Source organism: Microcaecilia unicolor, unplaced genomic scaffold (assembly GCF_901765095.1).
Source record: "Microcaecilia unicolor unplaced genomic scaffold, aMicUni1.1, whole genome shotgun sequence".
NCBI lineage: Eukaryota > Metazoa > Chordata > Amphibia > Gymnophiona > Siphonopidae > Microcaecilia > Microcaecilia unicolor.
This window is the reverse complement of record NW_021963760.1, coordinates 1-24,457: the sequence shown is the minus strand read 5'-3', so window position 1 is coordinate 24,457 and position 24,457 is coordinate 1. Positions and strand designations below refer to the sequence as shown.

General features: G+C 42.2%; 1 protein-coding gene across 1 annotated transcript in view; it reads left to right on the top strand.

The window, feature by feature from the left end:
- The window catches only part of LOC115459615 (heat shock protein 75 kDa, mitochondrial-like), a gene marked incomplete at both ends in the record, with an annotated part of 39,610 nt that extends 16,582 nt beyond the window's left edge, over nt 1-23,028 (top strand). Inside the window, 2 exons of the mRNA XM_030189425.1 lie at nt 15,281-15,354; nt 22,873-23,028. Coding sequence (XP_030045285.1) covers nt 15,281-15,354; nt 22,873-23,028 — 230 coding nt within the window. The remainder of the gene's footprint in view (nt 1-15,280; nt 15,355-22,872) is intronic.
- Between the last annotated feature and the right edge of the window lie 1,429 nt (nt 23,029-24,457).

Below are 24,457 nucleotides of genomic sequence, written 5' to 3'. Positions count from 1 at the left end.
CCTCCACCGGGTATTTTAAATATACAGCTAAAATTTTAGACTGAAGATTCTGCTCAATTCAAACAACCAAAATTTAAGAATTTAGATACGCCCGAGTCACCTTGTATACAATCGCAACGAAAGTTATTAGACGTCTCTTTATTAACCCCGCGCTCATCTATACAGGTAACTCATAGGTGGGCAATAATGCCGAAACCGCAGGCCATTCCGAAAATGGAATGGAAGTCTGCCCCTAATAAATAAGATGCCGTTATCCATTGAAGGATCCCCTTCAATGCATGTAAGTCCCAGACATCGGTATCAAAGTTAATTGCATGACACTAGTACAATAAAGTAGAGAGAGAAAAAAAAAATATTAAGAAATAAAGGAGAAAGAAGGAAAAAGGAAATAATAAATATGGCATGTTCCTAGAAAGAACCTCTGAAATCTAATCCAGAAGTAGCAAGAAAAAAATTATTTTAAGGGGAAAAAACATGTAAGCTCTTCGGGTGAGGCACCTGAACTTTACAGTGTATACTAAGGTTGCCACACAGCAAAATATGAAAAGAAAGCTTGAAGGTGGTAAAGCAGAACAGGAAGGAACAGTTTTGGTATACGTAGCTTAATGTTTTCTTGTATGGCTGATAAGATTAGTGTTATAAACATGTAAAGATTATAGATGAGCAGCGGACCAGCGCAGCCATCACGGAAGTAAGAGTTATGAAGATTTGAGCACAAATATTTTTACAAGAAAGAGTCTGTATCTAATATGCCTTGGAAACCACGCTAAACCCCTGTGTCATAGAACACAAGCACAATATGATATTAATTAAATAGAACAATAAAACAAAATATGCAACAGCCTTCCTAAAATACTGCCGGTTAAGCATTCAGCAAGAAATACATTATAGTGGACTATTAAGACATATATCTAGGATGTGAGTAATACCATCTGCAGTATAAGTCAGGGGGGGGGGGCCACTAGGACAAAGAAGGAGAAAGGAGAAAGGGAAAGTCAAGTAATGTATGTTTGAAGGAAAGATACCCTTTTAACACTTTGTAAGCACATGGTGTAGCACAATAAGGTCTATCAAGCTGTCAATTGCAGAGACAGAATGAGAAAGCATTAGAATATCAGACGGTGTATTGTTTAAGGGAAATGAAATAAAATAGAGGGCAACACCCAAAAGTTCAGCAATTTTGGGGAGTGGGAGACAACCAGAGAATCAGATAATCTCCTCGGCGTTAAGGGAAGGACCCTTGCATAAGTCCACCAATTTCGAGGGGAAACCGGATTGGAAAGATATGAAAGAGATGGATTCAGGAGCAATACAGTTGACAGAGGATAGACAGTGAGAAGTTAAAAAGAATATCTGTGTCAAGGACTGTTTAACTTGTACCACTTCAGTATAGAACAGGGACAAAAACGAACGGAAAAGGGGGAGAGGAAAAAAAAATCACTTTCTTAGCTTTTAAAAGTGAACTGTAGAGCCTCCTCTGCCAAAGCAGTGCTGGACTGATAAGGCAGCTAAAGTGGGCAAGCTTCCCAGACTCTCATGTCCTTGAGATAGTGAACTACAGCACTTGTTAGGGAAAACCTTTAAAAGCTACAGAAAGAAATGGCAGTTACGGAAGCCTGGATAAGGATATTAAAAAATGTGAGAAAAAGGGGTTTAGAACTTACACCTCTTCGAGCGAGTTTAAATAGATTTACAAAGGCAGATTCGAAGCCCAAGAGGGAGTATATATCAAATATGACAGTTACTAGTAATGTAATAAGCTTTGTTCCGGAAAGAGAATCAAAACTCACACCACATGGGACGGAGAAGGAAAAAGAAAAGTTTTCTAGGAAATCAAAAAATAAAAAAAAATGATTTCTGGTTTGCACAAGAAGCCAAAAAGGTGTATGTAAGGTATTAAGTTACCCCAATTGGTACCTTATAAATTTTACACGGACCACAGACATATAGTGTAGGAGTCGGTAGAGCATCAGAGAGGAGGGCAGGGAGGATTATTGTGGCAGAGAAAGGGGGACAAGAACAAAATGTTGTGGAGGAAGGGATTCAGATTGGACTTAAGGAAGGAAAAAATGACTATGGGGGTGGGGTGAGAGCACAGGATTGAACAGCTGTGAAAAAGAACAATCAGTTGAACTACGCAGTAAATAATAAAGATGTTGACAGGTGGAAATAAGAAATAAGAAAAGCAGAGACGGAACAGTATAGTTACAATTCAGACAGAGTGCAAAGACACACACAAAGATACAAAAGGAAAAGGAACGGAATAAGAGATACTACGCAGTTATTCATGCTGCACTATGAAAAAGAGCCGAGAAAAGTGTGGACAGGAAGGGGGGGTGTGGGCTGAGTGGTTAGAGAGAAAGCATAGTTCAGAAGACTGAAGGAACTGATTAGATAAGAGGAAAACAGCAGTTGGACGACGGTAAGCAGCTACAAAGCTGAACACCGTAATTACTGTTTCCAATAGGAAAAAAATGAGGAGGGACAGTCCCGAGACGTAAAAAGAATCTCGTGGATAACTGTCGCACACACAGAGTGAAGGCAATAGCAGATGTGAAAAGGTGGGGGCTGTCTGTCAGTTTTGAAGAGTGATTATAAGAACCGAGAAACCAGAAGGATTTTAAGGGAGAGCAATCTTAAAGCGTGCTGTTCTCCTAAAGTAAAGGAAATTCCCTTGATACGGGAACATCAAAGAAATTGTAAGGAAAGAGAAGAGCAAGAATAAGACCCAGGGGACTAATAGGAAGAGGTAGGTAAAAGAAGTTTAGATGAAGGAGAATAGGAAAAGGGATTGGGGAGGAAAGTAAGGTCGACAGAAGAAGAAAGAACAGAATACATGATAAGAACAGGGGAACAGGGATTTGAAAAGGAGGGATTAAGACAGAACACAGGGTGGGATTGGAAGCAGAAAATGCGCAATCTCTAAGGATTGTTAAGCGAGAATGCTAGCATAAAGACCAATCCAAAGATTTTGAACATTGAAATAAGCTTACAGCAAAACCCAAATCGCAGTCGCCTGGATTCGTTGTTATGCTTCACTCACACAACAAGCACACTCTTGCGCACATCACGCAAATCAAAGAGACGGACAGGATAGAAGAAATGTAGGGAAGCAGGTGTGTTAGTTCAGCGCAGGGCATGAAGACAGCAAGAAGGTAAAAGAATATGAAAGATAGGGGTCAGAAAAAGTGTGCAAGTTTAGTGCTAAAGAAGGGAACCTGCAAAAAACAAAGGAAGAAGACAGAAAAGATAGAGGAGTAGGTAAAAGACAGGGGTAAGAACAAGAAAATTGGACAGAACAATAGTGCCCAATACCCCTGAAGTGGGCAGTGTCCGTGTGAGGCAGAAGGACAGAAAGTAGCGGCAGGGAGAGGCAGGTGAGTATGAGAGAAAGAGAGAGAAGGAAAATAAAGTAACAGAGAGAAACAGAGAACATTTGAACGCACAAAATTAAGTATCCCCTCTTGCGTTCAAAAGAAGATAAAGAAGGTTAGCGAGTACTGTCAGCGTTCGGGGCTCACCACTGTTTTTAATTACCTCTTCTTATAGACCTCTTTCTGACTCCTTCCCACAGGGGACTAAAGGTACTTATTTCATATATTAGGTTCTGTATAGTTTCTCTAACCTCCATTGTCACCCAATCATAAGGGAGTGGCATTAGGAGCCGTAATTGAAAACTAATTCCCATAACTACTGCTTTCTGTCCAAAACTGAGTGTCACTTGTATGTGATCTACCTTGTAGGCTAAATGTTAGGTAAAGAGAAGATAGAATCAATAAAAATAGAGACAGAGATAGGTTTAGATAGATAGGTACATTTTATTTCTTACCCAAACACAAGTCTTCAAGTTGATACAAATACAGACATCAGATTCTGGTTTCAGCCGCACAGGGCTTCGCCGTCTGACAGAAGCTTTGGAGAGGACTCTCAAACTGAGCCAAAATCTCTCCTCTTTTATACCCTATCTTCTCCATAGAAGTGAATGGTGAGATACCTTGCTCCTAATCTTTCTCACTTTCTGAGATCATACTTTCCCATGCGATCTGCTATCTGATGTACCCAACTCCTTCCGTTCTCAGCTACTGCTAATTATCAACATGTTTTGGGAAGCGTTGAGATAACAGTTTCACATCTTCCGGCTGCAATACTTTTCATACCTTTCTCATGAACTCTGTATTACCTCTGTATCATTGTATACCAAAACTAATAAGCTCCATTTTATTCATCTGATCTTTCATTACAGATGCTATATTTGATTTAAAAATTGTACCAATTTGTGTCAGAAGTCATTATTCAGACCTGCTCTTTGCAGATTCTCAAATATTAAATCATTTACTTGTTGTTTGGCCTAATCAGTACTTTTTCAGTTGTTTTCGGCTACATAGCTTTGGCCATCACTATTCCAGTGGTAGCCTTAAAGCTAGGCCATATATTAACAGTGCTCACCACACCCATGATACATGGAACACAGTACCTAGCAAATTTTCAAGAACAATTTACAACCACTTATGAAATAACATTACCCACTACCAAGGACACAACCACTATCACCCTTGATGTGTGTGCTTACACAATGTGTGGGGAACATCCTGTGCAGCAATATTTGTCAGCTTTTGAAGTATACCTGTGTCCCTTCCCCAATTGTGGAAGTTGGGCACAAGTATGGTGGTATACAGGTTCATGGGTTCCCTACTCAGGTACTGAGATTCCAGATCTAAAAAAGGAGCATTTCCATCATGAAATTGCGAGTCACTGGCCTCTGCCAAATGACCAAATGTAATCCAGTGGCTATCACTTTTAGAGGAGTAACGGATGTTACATACAGAACTTATTCCATAGGAATTGATGCCACAGGTAGAGACCCCATTGGAAAAATCAAGATTGTTCCACCCCCAGCCCAACCTACAGCGACCAATCCTTTAGTGCCGACAAAGATCCCAGAAATAAAAATTCCTTACCAGATTGTACCAATTAATAATTCTAAAGATTTAATGGCACTGGAAACAGGATTTGGAGAGACAAACCTATGGCTCGAATGGGCACATTATACTACAAAGAGTTTGAATGTCTCTAATTGTTATTTTTGTTCCCATGCAAGAGCAGAACCAACAGTTGTTCCTTTCCCCTTGGATCTCCAAAATGATCCAGATGGATTTTGGTGTATGTTGCAGTTATTGCAGGCTAAAGACGACATTAATCAGTCTTGTCAGTACCTTGACGAGCACCACCCCTACTTACCCCCTCGGATGAGGATTCCACCTGCATTCAGGATTCCAAATCCTGCTACCAGATATCATACATGTCTGGAACGATATGGGGTGAAACAGACACGGTTTTTAGGAAACTTAACCAAGTGTAACACAACCTTAGGAAATGGGACTCTGAAAAATCTGAACCTAACACGGTTCTCACAAGCTAGAGCAGACATATGGTGGTACTGTGGAACCCGCACTATCCGCCATACACTTCCTAACAATTGGACAGGCAGATGTGCCCTAGTAAAATTGGTCATTCCAATCATTATAGCATCCTTGCCTCCTCCTCATAGCAGCTCTTCCTCACGAGTGAAGAGAAATGCAATGCCTGGATCTTTTGATGATCGGGTCTATATAGATGCTATTGGAGTTCCAAGAGGAGTTCCTGATGAGTTTAAAGCCAGAAACCAGGTAGCTGCAGGATTTGAATCAGTTTTCTTTTGGTGGGCGACTATCAATAAGAATCTTGACTGGATCAACTATATATATTACAATCAGCAGAGATTTGTGAATTACACTAGGGATGCAGTTCAAGGAATTGCAACACAATTAGACGCCACTAGCCGGATGACGTTGGAAAATAGATTAGTTCTTGACCAACTTCTAGCAGCGGATGGAGGGGTGTGCCAAAAGATAGGCACCCAGTGTTGCACCTTTATCCCCAACAATACAGCTCCAGATGGATCAATTACCAGAGCTTTAGAAGGCTTAACCTCACTGTCGCAAGAATTGGCAGAGAACTCTGGCGTTGATACATCCTGGACAGGTTGGATGGATAGAGCTTTTGGTAAATGGAAAACATTTATCATTTCAGCAGCCACGACTATAATCATAGTGGTAGCAATTTTTGTTTTAGTAGGATGTTGCATAATCCCTTGTGCTAGAGGCTTAGTAGAACGCTTAATTGAAACCGCAATAATGAAAAGGACCACAGCAGGACAATATGCCCTGTACGAAAATCTCCTTCCCAACACCACAGGAGAAAACACATTGGACTATCTCCCTCCGAGAAGTACCAATCGCTATGCAACTGTTAGAGACACTGGAGAGATGTCTGCAACTGTATAATCAGATAATAACGCACAGGGATAGAATGTAACCATATAAAGCTGTATAAGATGATGTGATCAATTGTGCAAATCTATGCAAATGTATAATTAAGATATAATCAGTATATAACCAATGAATTTGTGATTTATAACAATATAAATATATTGACATACATAAGAATAAGATAGAACCTGCATATTAAAAGGTTGAAGAAAAATTATATTGTAGTAACCATAGGTTTTAGTAGGATTGACATAATTGAAGTACTGCCGAGATGATACTTTCAAACCAAAAACGAAACAAATTGTACCAGCTGATCTTAAGACTCAGATAATTTTATGGCCTCATAGAATACCTTCTGGAATGGATGGTGCCAAGGTACGTTAACCCTGGTGTCACCCTATGGGATAGGGTGAAGAGGGGAATGTTAATATATGGCCTAGCTTTAAGGCTACCACTGGAATAGTGATGGCCAAAGCTATGTAGCCGAAAACAACTGAAAAAGTACTGATTAGGCCAAACAACAAGTAAATGATTTAATATTTGAGAATCTGCAAAGAGCAGGTCTGAATAATGACTTCTGACACAAATTGGTACAATTTTTAAATCAAATATAGCATCTGTAATGAAAGATCAGATGAATAAAATGGAGCTTATTAGTTTTGGTATACAATGATACAGAGGTAATACAGAGTTCATGAGAAAGGTATGAAAAGTATTGCAGCCGGAAGATGTGAAACTGTTATCTCAACGCTTCCCAAAACATGTTGATAATTAGCAGTAGCTGAGAACGGAAGGAGTTGGGTACATCAGATAGCAGATCGCATGGGAAAGTATGATCTCAGAAAGTGAGAAAGATTAGGAGCAAGGTATCTCACCATTCACTTCTATGGAGAAGATAGGGTATAAAAGAGGAGAGATTTTGGCTCAGTTTGAGAGTCCTCTCCAAAGCTTCTGTCAGACGGCGAAGCCCTGTGCGGCTGAAACCAGAATCTGATGTCTGTATTTGTATCAACTTGAAGACTTGTGTTTGGGTAAGAAATAAAATGTACCTATCTATCTAAACCTATCTCTGTCTCTATTTTTATTGATTCTATCTTCTCTTTACCTAACATTTAGCCTACAAGGTAGATCACATACAAGTGACACTCAGTTTTGGACAGAAAGCAGTAGTTATGGGAATTAGTTTTCAATTACGGCTCCTAATGCCACTCCCTTATGATTGGGTGACAATGGAGGTTAGAGAAACTATACAGAACCTAATATATGAAATAAGTACCTTTAGTCCCCTGTGGGAAGGAGTCAGAAAGAGGTCTATAAGAAGAGGTAATTAAAAACAGCACACACAACAGGAGGGCTAAGCCCTTCATGTTGGTAGTTTTCATAATGAGGCACTGTATCACAATTGTACGAAAGGTAAGTAACGGCTACTGATTAAGGAGAGCGACAAATTTATCCCAAGGGTTTTAGCAACAGGTATTTGGGTATGGGGGGTAAATTCTAATAGCCCCTATTTCAGTAGGATCTGGGATTTGGAAAATACCATATACTTCCAAAGGTCTCAATCCAACCTCTCTGATAAACAGGAAGGGAATCCAGTCAGTGCCCAGTACGGCGTATGTAATTACCCAAAAATCTACAATGTCACCAGTTTGTGGCCTGATTAGGAGGTCGTCTGTTTGTTCAATTTGTAAGCCTAAGGTTCCTCCAAACAGTAACTGAGTGTGTATAACCGTACGGCTAGGACCTAATGTCCAACTGTCAAACAAAGGTTCACACAGTGTGTGGTATCGGGTGAAGGGGTCCCAATTTGTGTCGTCTTCTGGAGCAGGGTCCCAATGAGGACGAATTAATTGTCTTAGATATTCTGGGGGTTCAGGGATCAAGTGTGCACCTAAATTTAAAGGCGACGGTGGGGGAGAATCAGGTGGAGAAGGCGGAGTGTCTGGTAAATTCTGGGACATATATTGATGGTCACTTAGGCGTGTGGAGCTATCTGGGAGGACGAGTGGCTGGGACGGTGATGTTTGACGTGGCTAAAGTAGTATGTGTGGGAGGAGGAGCGTCACTAGCAGGAACCAAAGAAGAAGGAGGAGGGGTGGGTCGTAATTCAAGCAAGGCAATATTATCCTCAAAAGTAGTTGTACGATTGGGGACAATATGGACCGAGCTACTGATAGGATTGGGAACAGTTGTAGAATACAAAACAGGAGGATCAGTGAGGAAAGGAGTAGTTGCAGAGGTTTCAATAGGATCTGGAGGATTGCCAGTTGAAAAGTCTGTCGTGGCAGATGTGTCTGCCCAGGGGGTGGGATGACTGGTGGCAATGGGGCTGATCTTTGAGATCGTCTGGGGGGATCTATATCCAAACGGGCGTATGAATGTGGTGTACTGTTGGAGTTTTGTGTAAGATGCTGTAGTAGGTAGTGGAGCAGGAGTAGATGCAAGTACAGAAGCAGTTGCAAGTACTGCTGGGGTAATTGCAAGTACAGAAGTAGTTGCAAGTACCGTAGCGTTTCCGGTTGGCAAGGTAACGTTGCCAGTGGGAATGGCTGTAAGTGTGATCCAAAGGTCAAAGAGGTTATTGTCAGCAGTATAGGAAAACAAGGTAGTGAGAAACAAAACCAAACCTATACACAGTATGATCATGCACACGAGTCCAACAGCAAACAGTCTGGCAGATGGGAAGCAGAAGAAGAGGGTGTATTGATATAACACCGTTACAGCAGAGGCAACGCTTGGACGAGCACTGGTTCCGTGCTTGTCGTCAGAAATGGTGGCGGCTTCCAGATAATTGTCATCCAAGTCTTTGGACCAATGGGAATTTGTTTCAGATACCTGTTCAGAGTCAAACTTATGTAGAAAAACAGTCTGTACTTCTGAAGTGCACAGCGGCGGAACTTGCTGTGGCATTTATCTGGCTTGATTTGGGAAGTACCGATGTAGAATGTCGAGCAGCTCACAGGTGTTGCTGTGCAAAATGTTTACTGTAGAAAACACAATGGACTCTCGTTCCTCCGGGGTCAACTGTCCTGCTAGGTTGCGGACTTGGAGGAGATCGTCTGCCAGATTGCGGATTCTGATGAGGCGGATGCGAAGATCCACGTAGGGAAGTGGAAGAACAGGAACTGTGGGAGGTGGAGGTGAAGAAGGCAACTCAAATACTGGTTCAGATACAGGTGGTTGTTCAGATGGTGACTCTGGAGATTCTGCGAAGGCTTGGATAATAATGTCAGCCAGATCAAGGAGGTGTGATTCAGGAGAGGGGGAAAGGTGGTTAAGTCTTTGGTCAAGTTGATCAAGATGATTCAAAAGTGTTGGGTGCGGGGTCGGTGGTCTCGGGCTCAGTGGCGGTGGTGATGGAGTTCGTGGTGGGACTGGTCTCTCCAGTGACTGCTGTGCTGGAAACGGTGGCGGTGGAGCTGGGGTTCGTGGGAACATCAATGGGAACATCCAGGAGACCTGATGGGGTATTTGGATAAGCTCGTATATCTTTCAGATGGACCCAGGATGTGTGGTCCTCCAGCTTTGCAGCTGTGGCTGACAGGGCTTCTATCTTGAAGGGCCCAACGTAGATCGGATCTCGCCAGGTCTTGTGCGTGTAATAACGCCGGTGCACCAGATCCCCCCCTTATAAGGGGGGGATCTATCGGCATCACAATCCCCTCTTCTGTCCGAAATGGCCTGTGGAATTGAGGACAGAGAACTTACAATAGTCTGCAAGATATCCCAATATACTGAGTATTGATCGGGTACTTGAGTGTCTGGATTGCCAGGTATGAGTCGCATCTGGCGACCTGTACATAATTGGAACGGCGTCAGTTTAAGGGAAGAGGATGGAGTGGCACGGAGAGATAATAGTGCCAAAGGAAGGGCATCAAGCCAATTCTTTATCCCATTTGCCATAAGCTGACGCATTTTTGTTTTGAGCAATCCATTGTATCGTTCAACCAGACCATTACTGGTGGGTTTGTAAACACAGACAGTTCTGTGAGTAATGCCGAGTGCAGGAAGAAGGTTCTGCAAAAGTTCATTTACAAAGTGTGTACCATTATCTGTGGTAATTTTGCCAGGAATCCCAAATCGAGGAATAATTTCAGTGCACAGTGATTGTGCCATAGTTTGGGCGGTTTCTCTAGAGCAAGGGAAAGCTTCCACCCACTTCGAGAAAGCGTCCACGTAGACAAGCAGATACCGTTTACCACGAACGGGCGTCTGCATATCTGTGAAATCGATATACCAATGTTGGCCAGGTCCCTGGACAACAGGTAAATGACCTGAAGGAATAACAGGTCCTCGTTTAGGTGTGTACAGAAAACATTTGTAACAATTATGAACTACGGTGTGACACATGGGCATCATTTGGGGAGCCCATAATCTGGAAGACAATTGATCATACAGTGTAGTAGCATTTAAATGTAAGGGGTAGTGGAGGGCATGCAAAAGAAGAGATAAAACATGCTGTGAAACACATAATTGCCCATTGGGATGGGTCCAAATTCCATTCGGATTTAGGAAACATCCTGCCTGCTTCCACAAAGTGAGTTCTGCTTGTGAAAGGGAGGAAGTGAGGGTAGTGGAGAAGTCTGAGATTAAGGATTCGGAGGGAGGGGACGTTACAGGGGGCTCAGATTCAGGAGACAGCAAGGGGGTGATGACAGGAGGGGTGTTGAAAGCAGGTGGGATGTCAGGGGAGGAGGATTCAGAGGGTGATGAATCCGTGGGAGTAGAAGGGGGCGTCTCAAAGGGAAGCGCTTCGGACGCGAGTACAGGAAGTGTAACATCGCAAGTGGATATAGTAGGAAGATTGGAAAAGGAAGTGACTTCACGGGCTAGTTCATCTGCAGCATGGTTACCATTAATGGCGAAAGAGAAAACTGTCTCCTGATGTGCTTTAATCCAGGAGATACTGGTGCGAAGGCCTTTTTGATGGCGCTTCTCCAATGCTTCAAAAAGTGCAGTCCACAAAGGTAAGTGACTTAGGGGTTGCCCGGTAGAGGAGATCATACCCCTCTGGTTCCATTTGCGAACATGGGAATGCAAGGAAGTGAATACATAGTCTGAGTCGGTGACAATGCTCAAATCTGAGTGTAGTGCTTTAAACAGTAACACATACAGAACTGCTGCAAGTTCTGCGGTTTGGGCTGTGAATGAATCAGGTAACCTGAATTGTATAGGATCCAGAATATCTTCTTCTGGTGTATAACGGAGGGCGGCAAAACCGGCAACTCCGTTTTGCTGAGAACCATCTGTAAACCAAACCTCGCCACTTTGCAAGATTTCTGAATGTAGATGGAGTGATTCAGGAACAGATAATCGGGTAGTGCACTCATGGGGAAAAATAGCATTCTGTGCTGTCTCTGTTACAGTGAGTAATGGATCCAGGCGTTGAAGGTCAGTTAAAGTTAATGGGTGAATAGAGTGCACTACACTGAACAAAAGCACTTGATACTTTTGTAACCGGCAGACAGTCATGTGACTAATCTGTTTTTATGAATGGGACTAATCCATGAGCTCATTTACAAAATCCCATGAAATATAGGTATGCGGGTAATAGCAATTTCAGGTGGATCATACTAATAGGCTGTTTAAGGTTGTAGGTATTCAGAATCCTTAAACAGGTCGGGATTCCTGGATCTTACTAGTACTCATCATTGGCATCCAATCATGAGCACTAATAAGTGGATAGCAAGTATGAGGTTGCCTCATACAGCAAAAATGGTCAATCCTAGGAAAATTTATATTAACCAAGTTCATGCATGGATCTTGACATATGCATAATGACCTGGAAGTATGGGAAGCATTGTATATATCCGTTACCCCTCTTGGAGCTTAGTCAGACCTACAGAAAGACATGCAGCTCAAGTAAGCCTACACCAAAGTTAAACAATTGCATAACAGGTTGATACTAACAGAGTTTACATCTACATTATGATATCTTAGCCAGTATTAGGGTTTGATGTTACCCTTGTATCTGAACAATATCAATTTCAATTTAAATTACATAAACAGAAATAACGGGGAAACTCGTGGAAAAACATTTAGAACAATAAAGGAAATAAAACCTTTTCACTATCTAGACAGGATTGCTGCTAAACTGAAAATAAAACATAATATGAATCTATAATGTCCATAAACAGCAACAGTAGTTCTCAAATTAAGTATCAGTTCAAAAGTTTCTTTCATCGAACATGGTCGAGACGGTGGAAGCGTTGAAGAATCTGGACGGAGTTCTGGAAGATCCAACAGGGCTGGGTTTTCAGGCTGGCTTGCTGAAGGAAGTTGCCGGTCTTGAGATGGTTAGGCTCGTAACATCTGGTTCTGCGGCTGAGTAAACACGTATATCTTTCACATGGACCCAAGACTTGTGGTCCAGTAGTTTGCAAGGTGTAAAGGTCATTGCCACAACCTTGGGGGATCTAACATCATTTGGGCCTGGATAGATTTTGAAGACGTACTTGCGGTGTACAAACTTGGATCTTTCCATGTCTTTATTCTAGGCATGCACAATCATAATTAGTCCATGAAGAGTCAGAGGTTGGTAAAGGAATAAGCAAAGTAACTGTATGCTTGAATGATACATTGCTATATCTTAGTGGGCATAATGCGGTGTGAATTGAATAGACATGAAAGACAATGTCAACATGGAGAAAACAGTGTTAATTAGGTGCAAAAGCAAAAGGGAACCCAGAAGGGTTCAATAATGAAAAGCCAATTTACATAAATGCAAGACAGATTGGTAATTATTACAATGGCATGATCAAATAACAATGGTAAAGTATATGGAACAAAAGAGAAGATTAAAAAAACAATTAGAATTTAGAGATGATGGTAAATGTTCAACTATTGATGTATCTGATCAGAAGGCTGCGTGTTCAAATCACGTCGGGGTCACCACTGTTTTTAATTACCTCTTCTTATAGACCTCTTTCTGACTCCTTCCCACAGGGGACTAAAGGTACTTATTTCATATATTAGGTTCTGTATAGCTTCTCTAACCTCCATTGTCACCCAATCATAAGGGAGTGGCATTAGGAGCCGTAATTGAAAACTAATTCCCATAACTACTGCTTTCTGTCCAAAACTGAGTGTCACTTGTATGTGATCTACCTTGTAGGCTAAATGTTAGGTAAAGAGAAGATAGAATCAATAAAAATAGAGACAGAGATAGGTTTAGATAGATAGATACATTTTATTTCTTACCCAAACACAGGTCTTCAAGTTGATACAAATACAGACATCAGATTCTGGTTTCAGCCGCACAGGGCTTCGCCGTCTGACAGAAGCTTTGGAGAAGACTCTCAAACTAAGCCAAAATCTCCCATCTTTTATACTCTATCCTCTCCATAGAAGTGAATGGTGAGATACCTTGCTCCTAATCTTTCTCACTTTCTGAGATCATACTTTCCCATGCGATCTGCTATCTGATGTACCCAACTCCTTCCGTTCTCAGCTACTGCTAATTATCAACATGTTTTGGGAAGCGTTGAGATAACAGTTTCACATCTTCCGGCTGCAATACTTTTCATACCTTTCTCATGAACTCTGTATTACCTCTGTATCATTGTATACCAAAACTAATAAGCTCCATTTTATTCATCTGATCTTTCATTACAGATGCTATATTTGATTTAAAAATTGTACCAAGTTTGTATCAGGACTCATTGTTCAGACCTGCTTTTTGCAGATTCTCAAATATTAATTCACTTGCTTGTTCTTTGGCCTAGTCAGTATTTTTTCCAGTTGTTCTTGGCTGCATAGCTTTGGCCATCACTATTCCAGTGGTAGCCTTAAAGCTAGGCCATATATTAACAACATGCACCACCTGCTGGCCAAACTAGAAAAATATACTTCAAGAAATATTCAGTACAATTTACAGGCTGAAAAAAACACACTGTTCTGTCACAGTACCTTTTTAATGGACCAACAAAAGAGAGATGAAGTACAAGTCTTTCAGGCACTCGGAGCGCCTCCTCAGATATATTCCAAAGTTTGAAACTGCAAAGTTTCAAGAGCTCATGTGCTACAGCCCTTCACACGCTGGTGCAGTAACAATGGTCACAGCCTAAAAAGACTCTGGAACATTTCCTAGAATGCTAGTGTTTGCATCTCTTTATAAGAATTAATTATATTACTGAATTTTCTTTATCAGAACATCTTTTATAAATCTCTGTCTATTCTGGTCTATAGAAGTAACTCCCATTATAAGACTGTTTTGCTTACATAGGTGTTTTGATTCTTTTAATAGCAATGTCAGGGTCTTGCAGTCTCACATGGACATAGTCAACACAAGAGCACAAGTTGTACATTACTGATAAAACACAATTTAATTTCAGTACATTGGGGGAGATTCTATATATGTCACCTAAACAATCGGCACAGAAATCAGTGCCAACTAAGCGTATTCTATAAGTGGCGCCTAGAGTTAGGAGCGGTATATAGAATACACTTAGTCTGCATGCTATGCGCATCCATTTACACCAACAAAAATGTGGCTTAAATCCCAGTGCGTAGATTGGGTGTACTGGACCATATTCTATGACTAAGTTCGTACATTTTGGAACGCCCATGAAATGCTAATTTTCCCGTCCATAAGTACTCCCTTTTTTGCTTGTCCACATTAGAAGTTAGGTGCACTGCATTACAGAATGCACTTAGCGAGTTGTGTGTGTAAATTCTAATTATTGTCAATTAGTGCTCATTAATGCTTGTTGAGAGCTGTTATCAACGCTGATTAGACAATTAGGTTACGCAAGTTATTATAGAATACACTTGGAGTTTGACGCGGTTCTCTAGGTGTGATATATAGATTCCAGGGGGGTTATGTCCAGTTTATGGCAGGGCATTTGAACCGTGCACATCATTTTGGCCTGATAAAATTATACATCTGCTGGATGAGAGAGGGGGAGAAATGTCTATTGGTGATTGATGACTTGTGTCCAAAGTAATTTCACACTTCCCCTTCTTTCTTTCAGAGGTGGTAACCAAGTACAGCAATTTCATCAGCTTCCCCGTGTACCTGAATGGCCGGCGCGTCAACACCCTACAGGTGACTCATGTTCCTCTGAGTGTCCCCCTTAAGTATAAGACAATTAGATATGTAAAATAAATACCACTAGCATTCATTACTCTGAGAACGGCTGAGGGTGGAGGAAAACCTCTAGGAGAAGTTGTCGGCTGTGTGTTGAGACCTTACCATCGATGCTAACGTTTCTGAGTATAATGATTGCACTACCAAGAGACACCCAGTACTCTCTCATATAAAAGTTCCTGACTGACTAAAGAATGATGCTTTCCTCAGGATGAAGAGCAGAGTGGACAGCTTAGTACATAGCTCAGCCTTAAACCTTTCAGCAAGCTACTTTGTAAAAACACAGTAAGGCTAGACATTGAGGAGCCAATATTCAGCTTGTCGTGTCAGTGTGTAAAACACCATCCACCATGGTTAAACTGAAATCAGATACTCAGCACCGGTATCAAAATATTGGCTGGCACTAACTCTCTGGTTTTCAGCATCAGCCCAGAAGTGTTATCCAATTAGTGGTCATATTTACACCACTAACCAGATAAACCAGACGAAGTTAAAACAATCCGGTCTGAATATGCCACTAATCGGGTAACCTCTGGCTCTGCCTAAGCTCTGTCCGTAGATTGCCCCTTGCACTGGCCAGATGGAGCCAAGGTAGTCAGAGGGGGGGGGATATTCAGTAGCACTATTCAGTTAAGTGTGGATGAGCATGATATTCAGTGGCACTAATTAGTTAGTAGTGCCTGCTAATCAGATAACTACCTTTAAATCCTCAGGCCTCTGAATATATACCCATTACAGAGGATGTCGTTTACAGCGGTACTACCTTGGAAACGTCTTTTTTCTGGAGACGTGCTGTTCTTGTTTTCACAGAAAGGGCGATAACGGATGTAGAACAGACATTGAGAAAACAGGCAAGGCAGCAGAGGAAGGGCGGTCAATTGTGGGGGAATTGTCATCGTTATTTTGTGTCAAAGTATAAAAATATCCTGTGCTCCTTACCCTTCTGCAAGCCAGCTCCTGCATTTGAAGGAACCACATTATTTGTAAGAGTTATGTAACAGGTTAACAGTATTGTTCTAGGAACTATCATCACTCAGTGAGTCTTGAGTCAGGTACAGCTCTGACACATTCACTTACTTTTAATCTTCCAAGGTTTCCATTTTTTTTAAATAAATATCTTTGAAAAAGTAACACTGCCAGCCCTAACAAGCCATCCTGTTTGCCTGCAGAGGCACATATGAATCACTGTCTAAAAGGAGCACTGTTCTTAAGACTACAACCATACTGCACAGAATCTCTTTGTAAAGCTGAGAGAAACCGAGGCCCCATTTGTGTCCCAGTCGAATGACCTACCAGTGTACAGCTGAGAGAAGCTGAGGCTCCACGTGAGTCTCTGTCCATTGACGCCAGTGTACAGGTGACAGAAGCTGAGGCTCCACGTGGGCACCTTCCCAGTGACTCCCAACATACAGCTGAGAGAAGCTGAAGCTCCACATTTGTCTCTGCCCAGTTATTCCAGTGTACATCTAAGAGAGGCTGAGCTCCATGTGTGTCCCTGTCCAGTGACTCCCAGAATCTGAGGCTCCATGTGTGTCCCCCTGCCCAGTGTCTTCCAAAATACAGCTAAGAGAGGGTGAAGCAGTGGGAAGCATTGTAGTAGAAAGTGACAATGAGACTGTGACAGACAAGAGGGCTTGATAGCCGGGGAGATATATTTTGTAAGTAGGGTGAGCTGAAGGAGCAAATAGTTTGGAGAAGGAGAAAAGATGGGCTGTGAGACTGTCAAAAACAAAGCAGAAATAGAGCATTATAGGAAGAAACTGCCTCATCAACAGTCTTAAGTTTGTGGGGGAGAGTAGAGACGGTAGCAACTAGTTCATAGCTCAATAGTCTAATAGCCTGGACATTGCTGAAAGTGTTGTAGGGGAATGGTTAAGACTAAGGAGAGAATTGGCACTTTGAGCGTTGTGTGCAATTCTGATCATATCTCAAATTTACGTTGGAATTATAAAAGGTACAGAAAAGTGTGTCCAAACTGCTTAAGGGACTGGAATGACTCGTATGAGGAAAGTATAAAGAGCTTAGAGGTCTTCAGCTTGGAGAAGAGACAGCTGAAGAGGGATAGGATAGAGGTCTAGAAAATCACATTTCCTCCAGTATTTGTATTTTTTGACAGAGTAAAAATAGGAGAGAGCGTTTTTTACTCACCCATAGTTAAGGTCAGAATTGGTTGCAGGAGGATATGGTAAAAGCATTTAGTGTAGCTGAGTTTAAGAAAGGCTTGGACAAATTCCAGGAAGAAAAGTCATTAAACTGCTATTAATCTAGGAGGTTGGTAGCCTGCCAAGGTGCCTGGGATCTGGATTGGCTATTGGGAACAGGATACTAGGCTAGATGGATCTTTGGTCTGAACCAATGTGACAATTCTTATATTCTTAAGTATGAAGGTTATAAGAATCATCTTACGACCTTCATACGGAGAGAATAGTGTTATAGAGAGAAGAAAGGAGTTTGTCAAGACAATGGCCATGGTGGTGAGAGGAGTGGTAGAGGATAGTTGGAGGTCAAATGAAGGAAACTTAAGGGTTAGAGGGGTTTTCTGTATGTAAATTCAAGTCACTTGGGATAAAGAACAGGGAAGATGATTAAAGGAAAAAATAAATACAGGAATCCATTAGTAAAGATAGGAGAAGAGGGACATCAGGGGGCCTAAAGATGGATATAGTGGAGTTCGAAAGAAGAAAACAGGGAAGGCGGTGTTAAAACCTACAGGATGGGGAAAGCAGTAATCCAACACTGCCACCAAGGCCTATGGAATGAGTTGTGTGGGGAAAGAAAGAACCTTCATGAGAGGAAGCAGCAACTGAAGTAGAGTCCACAGAGGAAAGGCAGGTCTCGGTTAGAGCAGAAAGATGGAAAGAATGAGAGATGAAAAACTTGCTTTAAGCAGCTTTGTTGGAAACAGAGCCGTCATTCCAAAGCAGCACATTTGCTCCTCTTGTTTCAGAAGCTAGTACTATTTAATGTCAATATTCTGTAACCTAGGCCAGTGATTCTCAGACCTTTCCTGGGAGACTACCAGCCAGTTGTGGTTTCAGGATATCCCTAATGAATTATATTATTTCTAAACTTGGGTAAATTCTAGTCACTTGGGATAAGGAACAGGGAAGATGATTCAATACAATATTCTCACATAATTATTTTTCATATATAGCAAATCTTTAGAATTATTAAAAAAAAAATATCAGTATGCATTAAAAACACTAGTTGTAGAGGTGAGCTAATAATATATATCACAGGGTACCAGTCTGTACTTTAAAGAATAACTTCTTAGTATAAACCAAAGAGACAAGTTGTGTAAGCCTGCAGCTCAGGAGTAAATTTATTTTCGGAGGAAAAAGCCTCAAGAAGCACCGTTTCCGCTCTATAGGTAGAGAAAGGGCTAGGACTGCTTCATCACTGGCAAAAAACCTCCTGATATTAAACCTCAAATCCCCTACTGGATAATTCAGTACATTTCCACAAAAGTACTTACCTTAAGTCAGGGGTCTTCTGTTAGAGTTAGTGTTCATCCACATAAGTCAGACCGTTGTTAATGGTGGCCTCCATTTATGCCACTGCTGCATCAGAACCACTGGTCAATTGTTCTGCCAAAAAAATAAAAAACAGACTTGGTCAGATGAAAGTAATACTATAAAGACAGCTTACAGAGCATAATGCTTACAGTCCGTTCAGTACATTGACGGATCACGAAAGACGGAAGCATAATCAAACATGGTGGGTCTTTAAGCCTATGATGACGTCAGACACCCAGGAGTCTATCCAATCGAAACCCTGACATTTACAACCCTGTAGCGGCTTAACATGAGGGGTAAGTCTAAGGGTTCAGAAGAAGTGTGCCCATTCTATTTTTCCGTTAAGTCCTTTGGGAAATACAGTGTCCAGCCGAAAGATCCATTGCTGTTCTTTCTTTAACAGAAGTCGGCGGTGCTCATCGTCATTCTCAGCTGTTTCAATTTGTTGTAACACTACAGATTTCAGTGAAGCGAAACCATGGGACAGTTCCGTACACTGAATGGCTAAGGGTGAGGTCGTTTTTTTAGTAGTGATGACACTTTTATGCTCAATCAATCTCACATATAGTTGACGCGAAGTCTGACCTATGTAAAGTTTATTGCATGGGCAGATTAATCAATAAACCACCCCTTTTGACTTGCACGTAGTGTTAGTAAACAGGGTAAACACTAGTGCCATTTTACATTGCCTGTTTTGGAGAACACCTCAGAATAGTGTCTTGGAATTGAAATAAAAAACAGCATCAGTATAACCCCTGAAGACACCTGGTTCTTTAACTTCTGATGTTTAGCTAAAGAAAATCTAGTTTCCTGAAGGCGGATAATGTTGGCTTTATGGCAGTTCAGGCCCCCAACATTTTAGTGCGCTTTATCGAGGAGTTAATTCCACAGACATTCCAAGAAGCAAATCATATGTTACCAGGGGTCATACTGCTCACAGTCTAAGAAAGAGACAGAAATTACAGCATGCCCAATTATTGTTACAATTGCAACACCAGTAGCTGAGAAACCTTATACTACATACACTGGCCAGATATTCCCGAGATGATAGGAACAAGAGCCCAATAGGCTCTCTCAACCTTGCCCCACTCCCTACTACCCCAATAAAATGCTCCATATTCCAACAACAGCAATGCTATAAGATTACCCCCCCCCCCCAGAGCTCCCCCAAGCAACCTCCCACCATCCACCCAGCAGCAACCTCACTGTTGGAGTGTTGGAGGACTTTGTTCTTATATCCCCCCCCCCCCCCCCCAATATGTTACATTAAAAAATTACATACATAAAATGTTCTCTTGTATATATAAAATGCAAATAAAAATGAATATCAATTAAAATGTATGTGAGCTAAAAGTACCACTGTATGTTGAAAAATATGCAGGCTGTTGAAAAATTACCCCCTCGGTGTATTCTTTTCACCCTACTTAGTGTAAGCTCACTGGAGAAGAGACACATCTTATATATGGTGTCTTTGACTTGTTCAGACCAGTCACTTTAATCCCTCTGGTTATCTTATACAGTGCTGTGTACCCCATTCATGCTTTAGAAATCTATTTGATGATTACAGCCCTGATAAGATCCTATTGCAAGCATCTTCAGTGTCTTTTCAGTCATGTCTATCTGAAAAGAAAACTTGTTTTTGGTCCGAACTGGCTGTGGATCAAGCGGTCCTTCATTTATGGGTGGTTGTTTCCTGGCATCCCTGTGCTGTTATCCAGATATCAGCATAAATAACGAGGAGGGCTGGAGTGCTCGGAACCACCCATAACATGGCGCCGTGCACCCAAGCAACCAGGCCCCGGCTGAGAGGGAGGGTGAGCTGTGATAGGCAGGGAGTCGTGGCAGCCGGAAGAGATCTTACCCCTGGAAGATCTCCCTACTGGGTAGGAGGGGCCAAAGACATGGGCTTTAAAGCCCACAGGGTTTAGTGGGCACGTCCTCTTCCTTGCGGACACTACTACTACTACTACTTCTACTACTTAACATTTCTAGAGCGCTACTAGGGTTACGCAGCGCTGTACAGATTAACAAAAAGGACAGTCCCTGCTCCAAGGAGCTTACAATCTAATAGGTGAAATGTCAAGTAGGGGCAGTCCAGATTTCCTGAATAGAGGTATGATGGTTAGGTGCCGAAGGCGACATTGAAGAGGTGGGCTTTGAGCAAGGCTTTGAAGATGGGCAGGGAAGGGGGCCTGGCGTATGGGCTCAGGGAGTTTATTCCAGGCATGGGGTGAGGCGAGGCAGAAAGGGCGGAGCCTGGAGTTGGCGGTGGTGGAGATGGGTACTGACAGGAGGGATTTGTCTTGAGAACGGAGGTTATGGGTAGGAATGTGAGGAGAGATGAGGGTAGAGAGGTAGGGAGGGGCTGTAGATCGAGTGCATTTGTAGGTTAAAAGGAGAAGCTTAAACTGTATGCGGTACCTGATTGGAAGCCAGTGAAGTGACTTGAGGAGAGGGGTGATATGAGTGTACCGGTTCAGGTGGAAGATAAGACGTGCAGCAGCGTTTTGAACGGACTGAAGGGGGGATAGATGGCAAAGTGGGAGGCCAGTGAGGAGTAGGTTTCAGTAGTCAAGGCGAGAGGTAATGAGAAAGTGGATGAGAGTTCGGGTGGTGTGCTCAGACAGGAAGGGGCGAATTTTGCTGATGTTATAGAGGAAGAAGCGACAGGTCTTGGCTATCTGCTGGATATGTGCAGAGAAGGAGAGGGCGGAATCAAAGATGACCCCTAGGTTGCGGGCAGATGAGACGGGGACGATGAGGGTGTTATCAACAGAGATAGAGAGTGGAGGGAGAGGAGAAGTGGGTTTGGGAGGGAAGACAATAAGCTCGGTGTTGGCCATGTTCAGTTTCAAGTGGCGGTTGGACATCCAGATCGCAGTGTCGGCTAAGCAGGCTGATACTTTAGCCTGGGTTTCTGCAGTGATGTCTGGTGTGGAGAGAGAAAGCTGGGTGTCATCAGCATAAAGATGATATTGGAACCCATGGGAGGAGATTAGGGAACCCAGGGAGGAGGTGTAGATTGAGAAAAGAAGGGGTCCAAGGACAGATCCCTGAGGAACTCCAACAGAGAGCGGGATGGGGGTGGAGGAAGAACCCTGAGAATGTACTCTGAAGCTACGGTGGGAGAGATAAGAGGAGAACCAGGAGAGGACAGAGCCCTGGAACCCAAGTGAGGACAGTGTGGCGAGAAGTAAGTTGTGATTGACAGTGTCAAAAGCGGCGGATAGGTCGAGGAGGATAAGGATGGAGTAGTGACCTTTGGATTTGGCAAGGGACAGGTCATTGCAGACTTTAGATAGTGTCGTTTCCGTCGAGTGTAGGGGGCGAAAGCCGGATTGAAGCGGATCGAGGGTGGCATGAGAGGAGAGAAAATCAAGGCAATGGTTGTGAACAGCGCGTTCAAGTATCTTGGAGAGGAAGGGTAGGAGGGAAATGGGGCGGTAGTTGGAGGGACAGGTAGGGTCAAGTGATGGTGAAAGTAGCATACCCTCCCACACACCCACTGCTTTATTTATTATGTCTGTTAATTTACGCATGTTGCAGCTTGGAGGGCGGGAATACCCGAGCCTGAGTGATTGGAGGAGCGCTAAGTCATCAAGTTGCAGTTTGCTGCAGATGGGTTCACTGCACCTGGGTTGGATGCACCCTGCTGCACGGCGAGAGCATCCTGGTTACAGCCTATAGCGCATTTGTCAGTCTTGCTTATGGCGGCGTGCTGGGTGCTTTAATGGTAGCTTTTAAGAGCTTAGTTTGGCTCGGGTATCCTGTTTTTGATTGTATCAAATGTAGTCCTGTGTTGTAAAAAGCTGCGGCCAAGTTGTTTCACTAATGACAAAGTGAATGTGTGGTCATTTGTTAGTTTGGGTTCTGAGTTCCAAGGCGCTGGGACAGGGTATCATGGTTACCTGTTATAAATCCTTTGATTCTCAGTTAATGCTTTCCTTTCTCTTTGGGGCAGGCGCTCTGGATGATGGACCCTAAAGAGATTGGTGAATGGCAGCATGAAGAATTTTACCGCTTCATAGCACAGTCTTACGATAAACCACGTTACATCCTCCACTACAAGACTGATGCACCTCTGAACATCCGCAGTATCTTCTACATTCCTGAGATGGTGAGGAATGACATTATCTTACTGCACTAATGAGCTGCTTTCTCTTCCATCAGCATCCACCCACAACTCACCCAAGGCCCAGTTACAAATGGGAGAGAACCTTTCTCTCTGCCCCCTACTCAGTCACTAAAGGGAGACAACCTATACTTTGATCCCTGCTCAGTCAGTAGTGAGAGAGGTGCCACACACCTTGAATCGTTATGAGGAAAACTGCACACTTCACCTTGCTGAGTCACTGTCTTGTTTATTTGATTTGTAACCCACCTTTCTAAAGGATGTACAAGGTAGAGGACAGTATAATGGAAACAAGAAAAAAAATAAAAACATTCAGTCTTCATAAATTTATAATTGATGAAAACCTAGGTGGTAACTCATAAGAAGGCAAGTAATAAAATAATCATAGCAGTAGCCCATAAAACATGGAATAGAAAGTGCATAGACTTGTCAGATGTAGTGCTGCTTAACCACTTGGCCTGCCTGCCAGAAAGTGTTTCAGAAAGTCAAATTAAACTAACTCTCAAAAGCAAGATTCATAAAACGACAGCTATTTATTTAAGCAAGGAGGACTAGTTCTTCTAAGAGCCCTAAATGCTACTGAAGATTTCTTTTTTCATTTTTTCAATTTGAATTTTATTCAAATCCATCAAATTACCACCCAACCGTCAAAACACAGCCTATATAGCAGGTTTCATAGCACTACTGATAACCTTACTTCAAGGATACCATGTAAGAACAGCAAAGATAAAACACCACTTGTTTTCCCTTTCCAAAAATACAAAGACTAGGAGGCACATAATGAAGCTATTAAGTAGTAAGTTTAAAGCAAATATGAGAAAACATTAACATGTAATTAAATTCTAGATATGATAAAAACAAGTTAGCAGGGTTTAAAAAGGGTTAGGACAAGTTCCTAAAAGAAAATTCCATAAACCTTTATTCTATTATTCTGTTGGATAGTTCACCATCAACCAGCAAGTGGAGACAGAGAATTAAAAACTGATCTGAGACATATCTCTTAGCATCCAGTCCTGCTCCTCAGTATTTACGTAGACAAGCGATAAAGAGAAACTCAGAATAAACACACCACCTCAAACAACTCCCTAACCTAACACTTACCAGATGAGCAAATGTGTGGACTGCTTATCTCTGGACTGCTTGTAGAGAACAAGAGGTATGCAGGAAGTGCATGTAAGGTGACAGTCATTATTTGACCCATTACTTTGCATTGACTAAACATCTTGGAAACCTCAGGCAGTCTTCTGGAATAGTGGGAAGGACTAATGGAAAGAAAATTATCAGGTGAGACCTAATTTCTCCTTTCATTATGTAGTTTTCCATTATTGATTCCATACCTTGCACCCTACTAAGTCAGTAATAAGGGAGATGTTTGTGATTTGTTGTGATTGATGATGCTGTAAAGTTGTGTGTT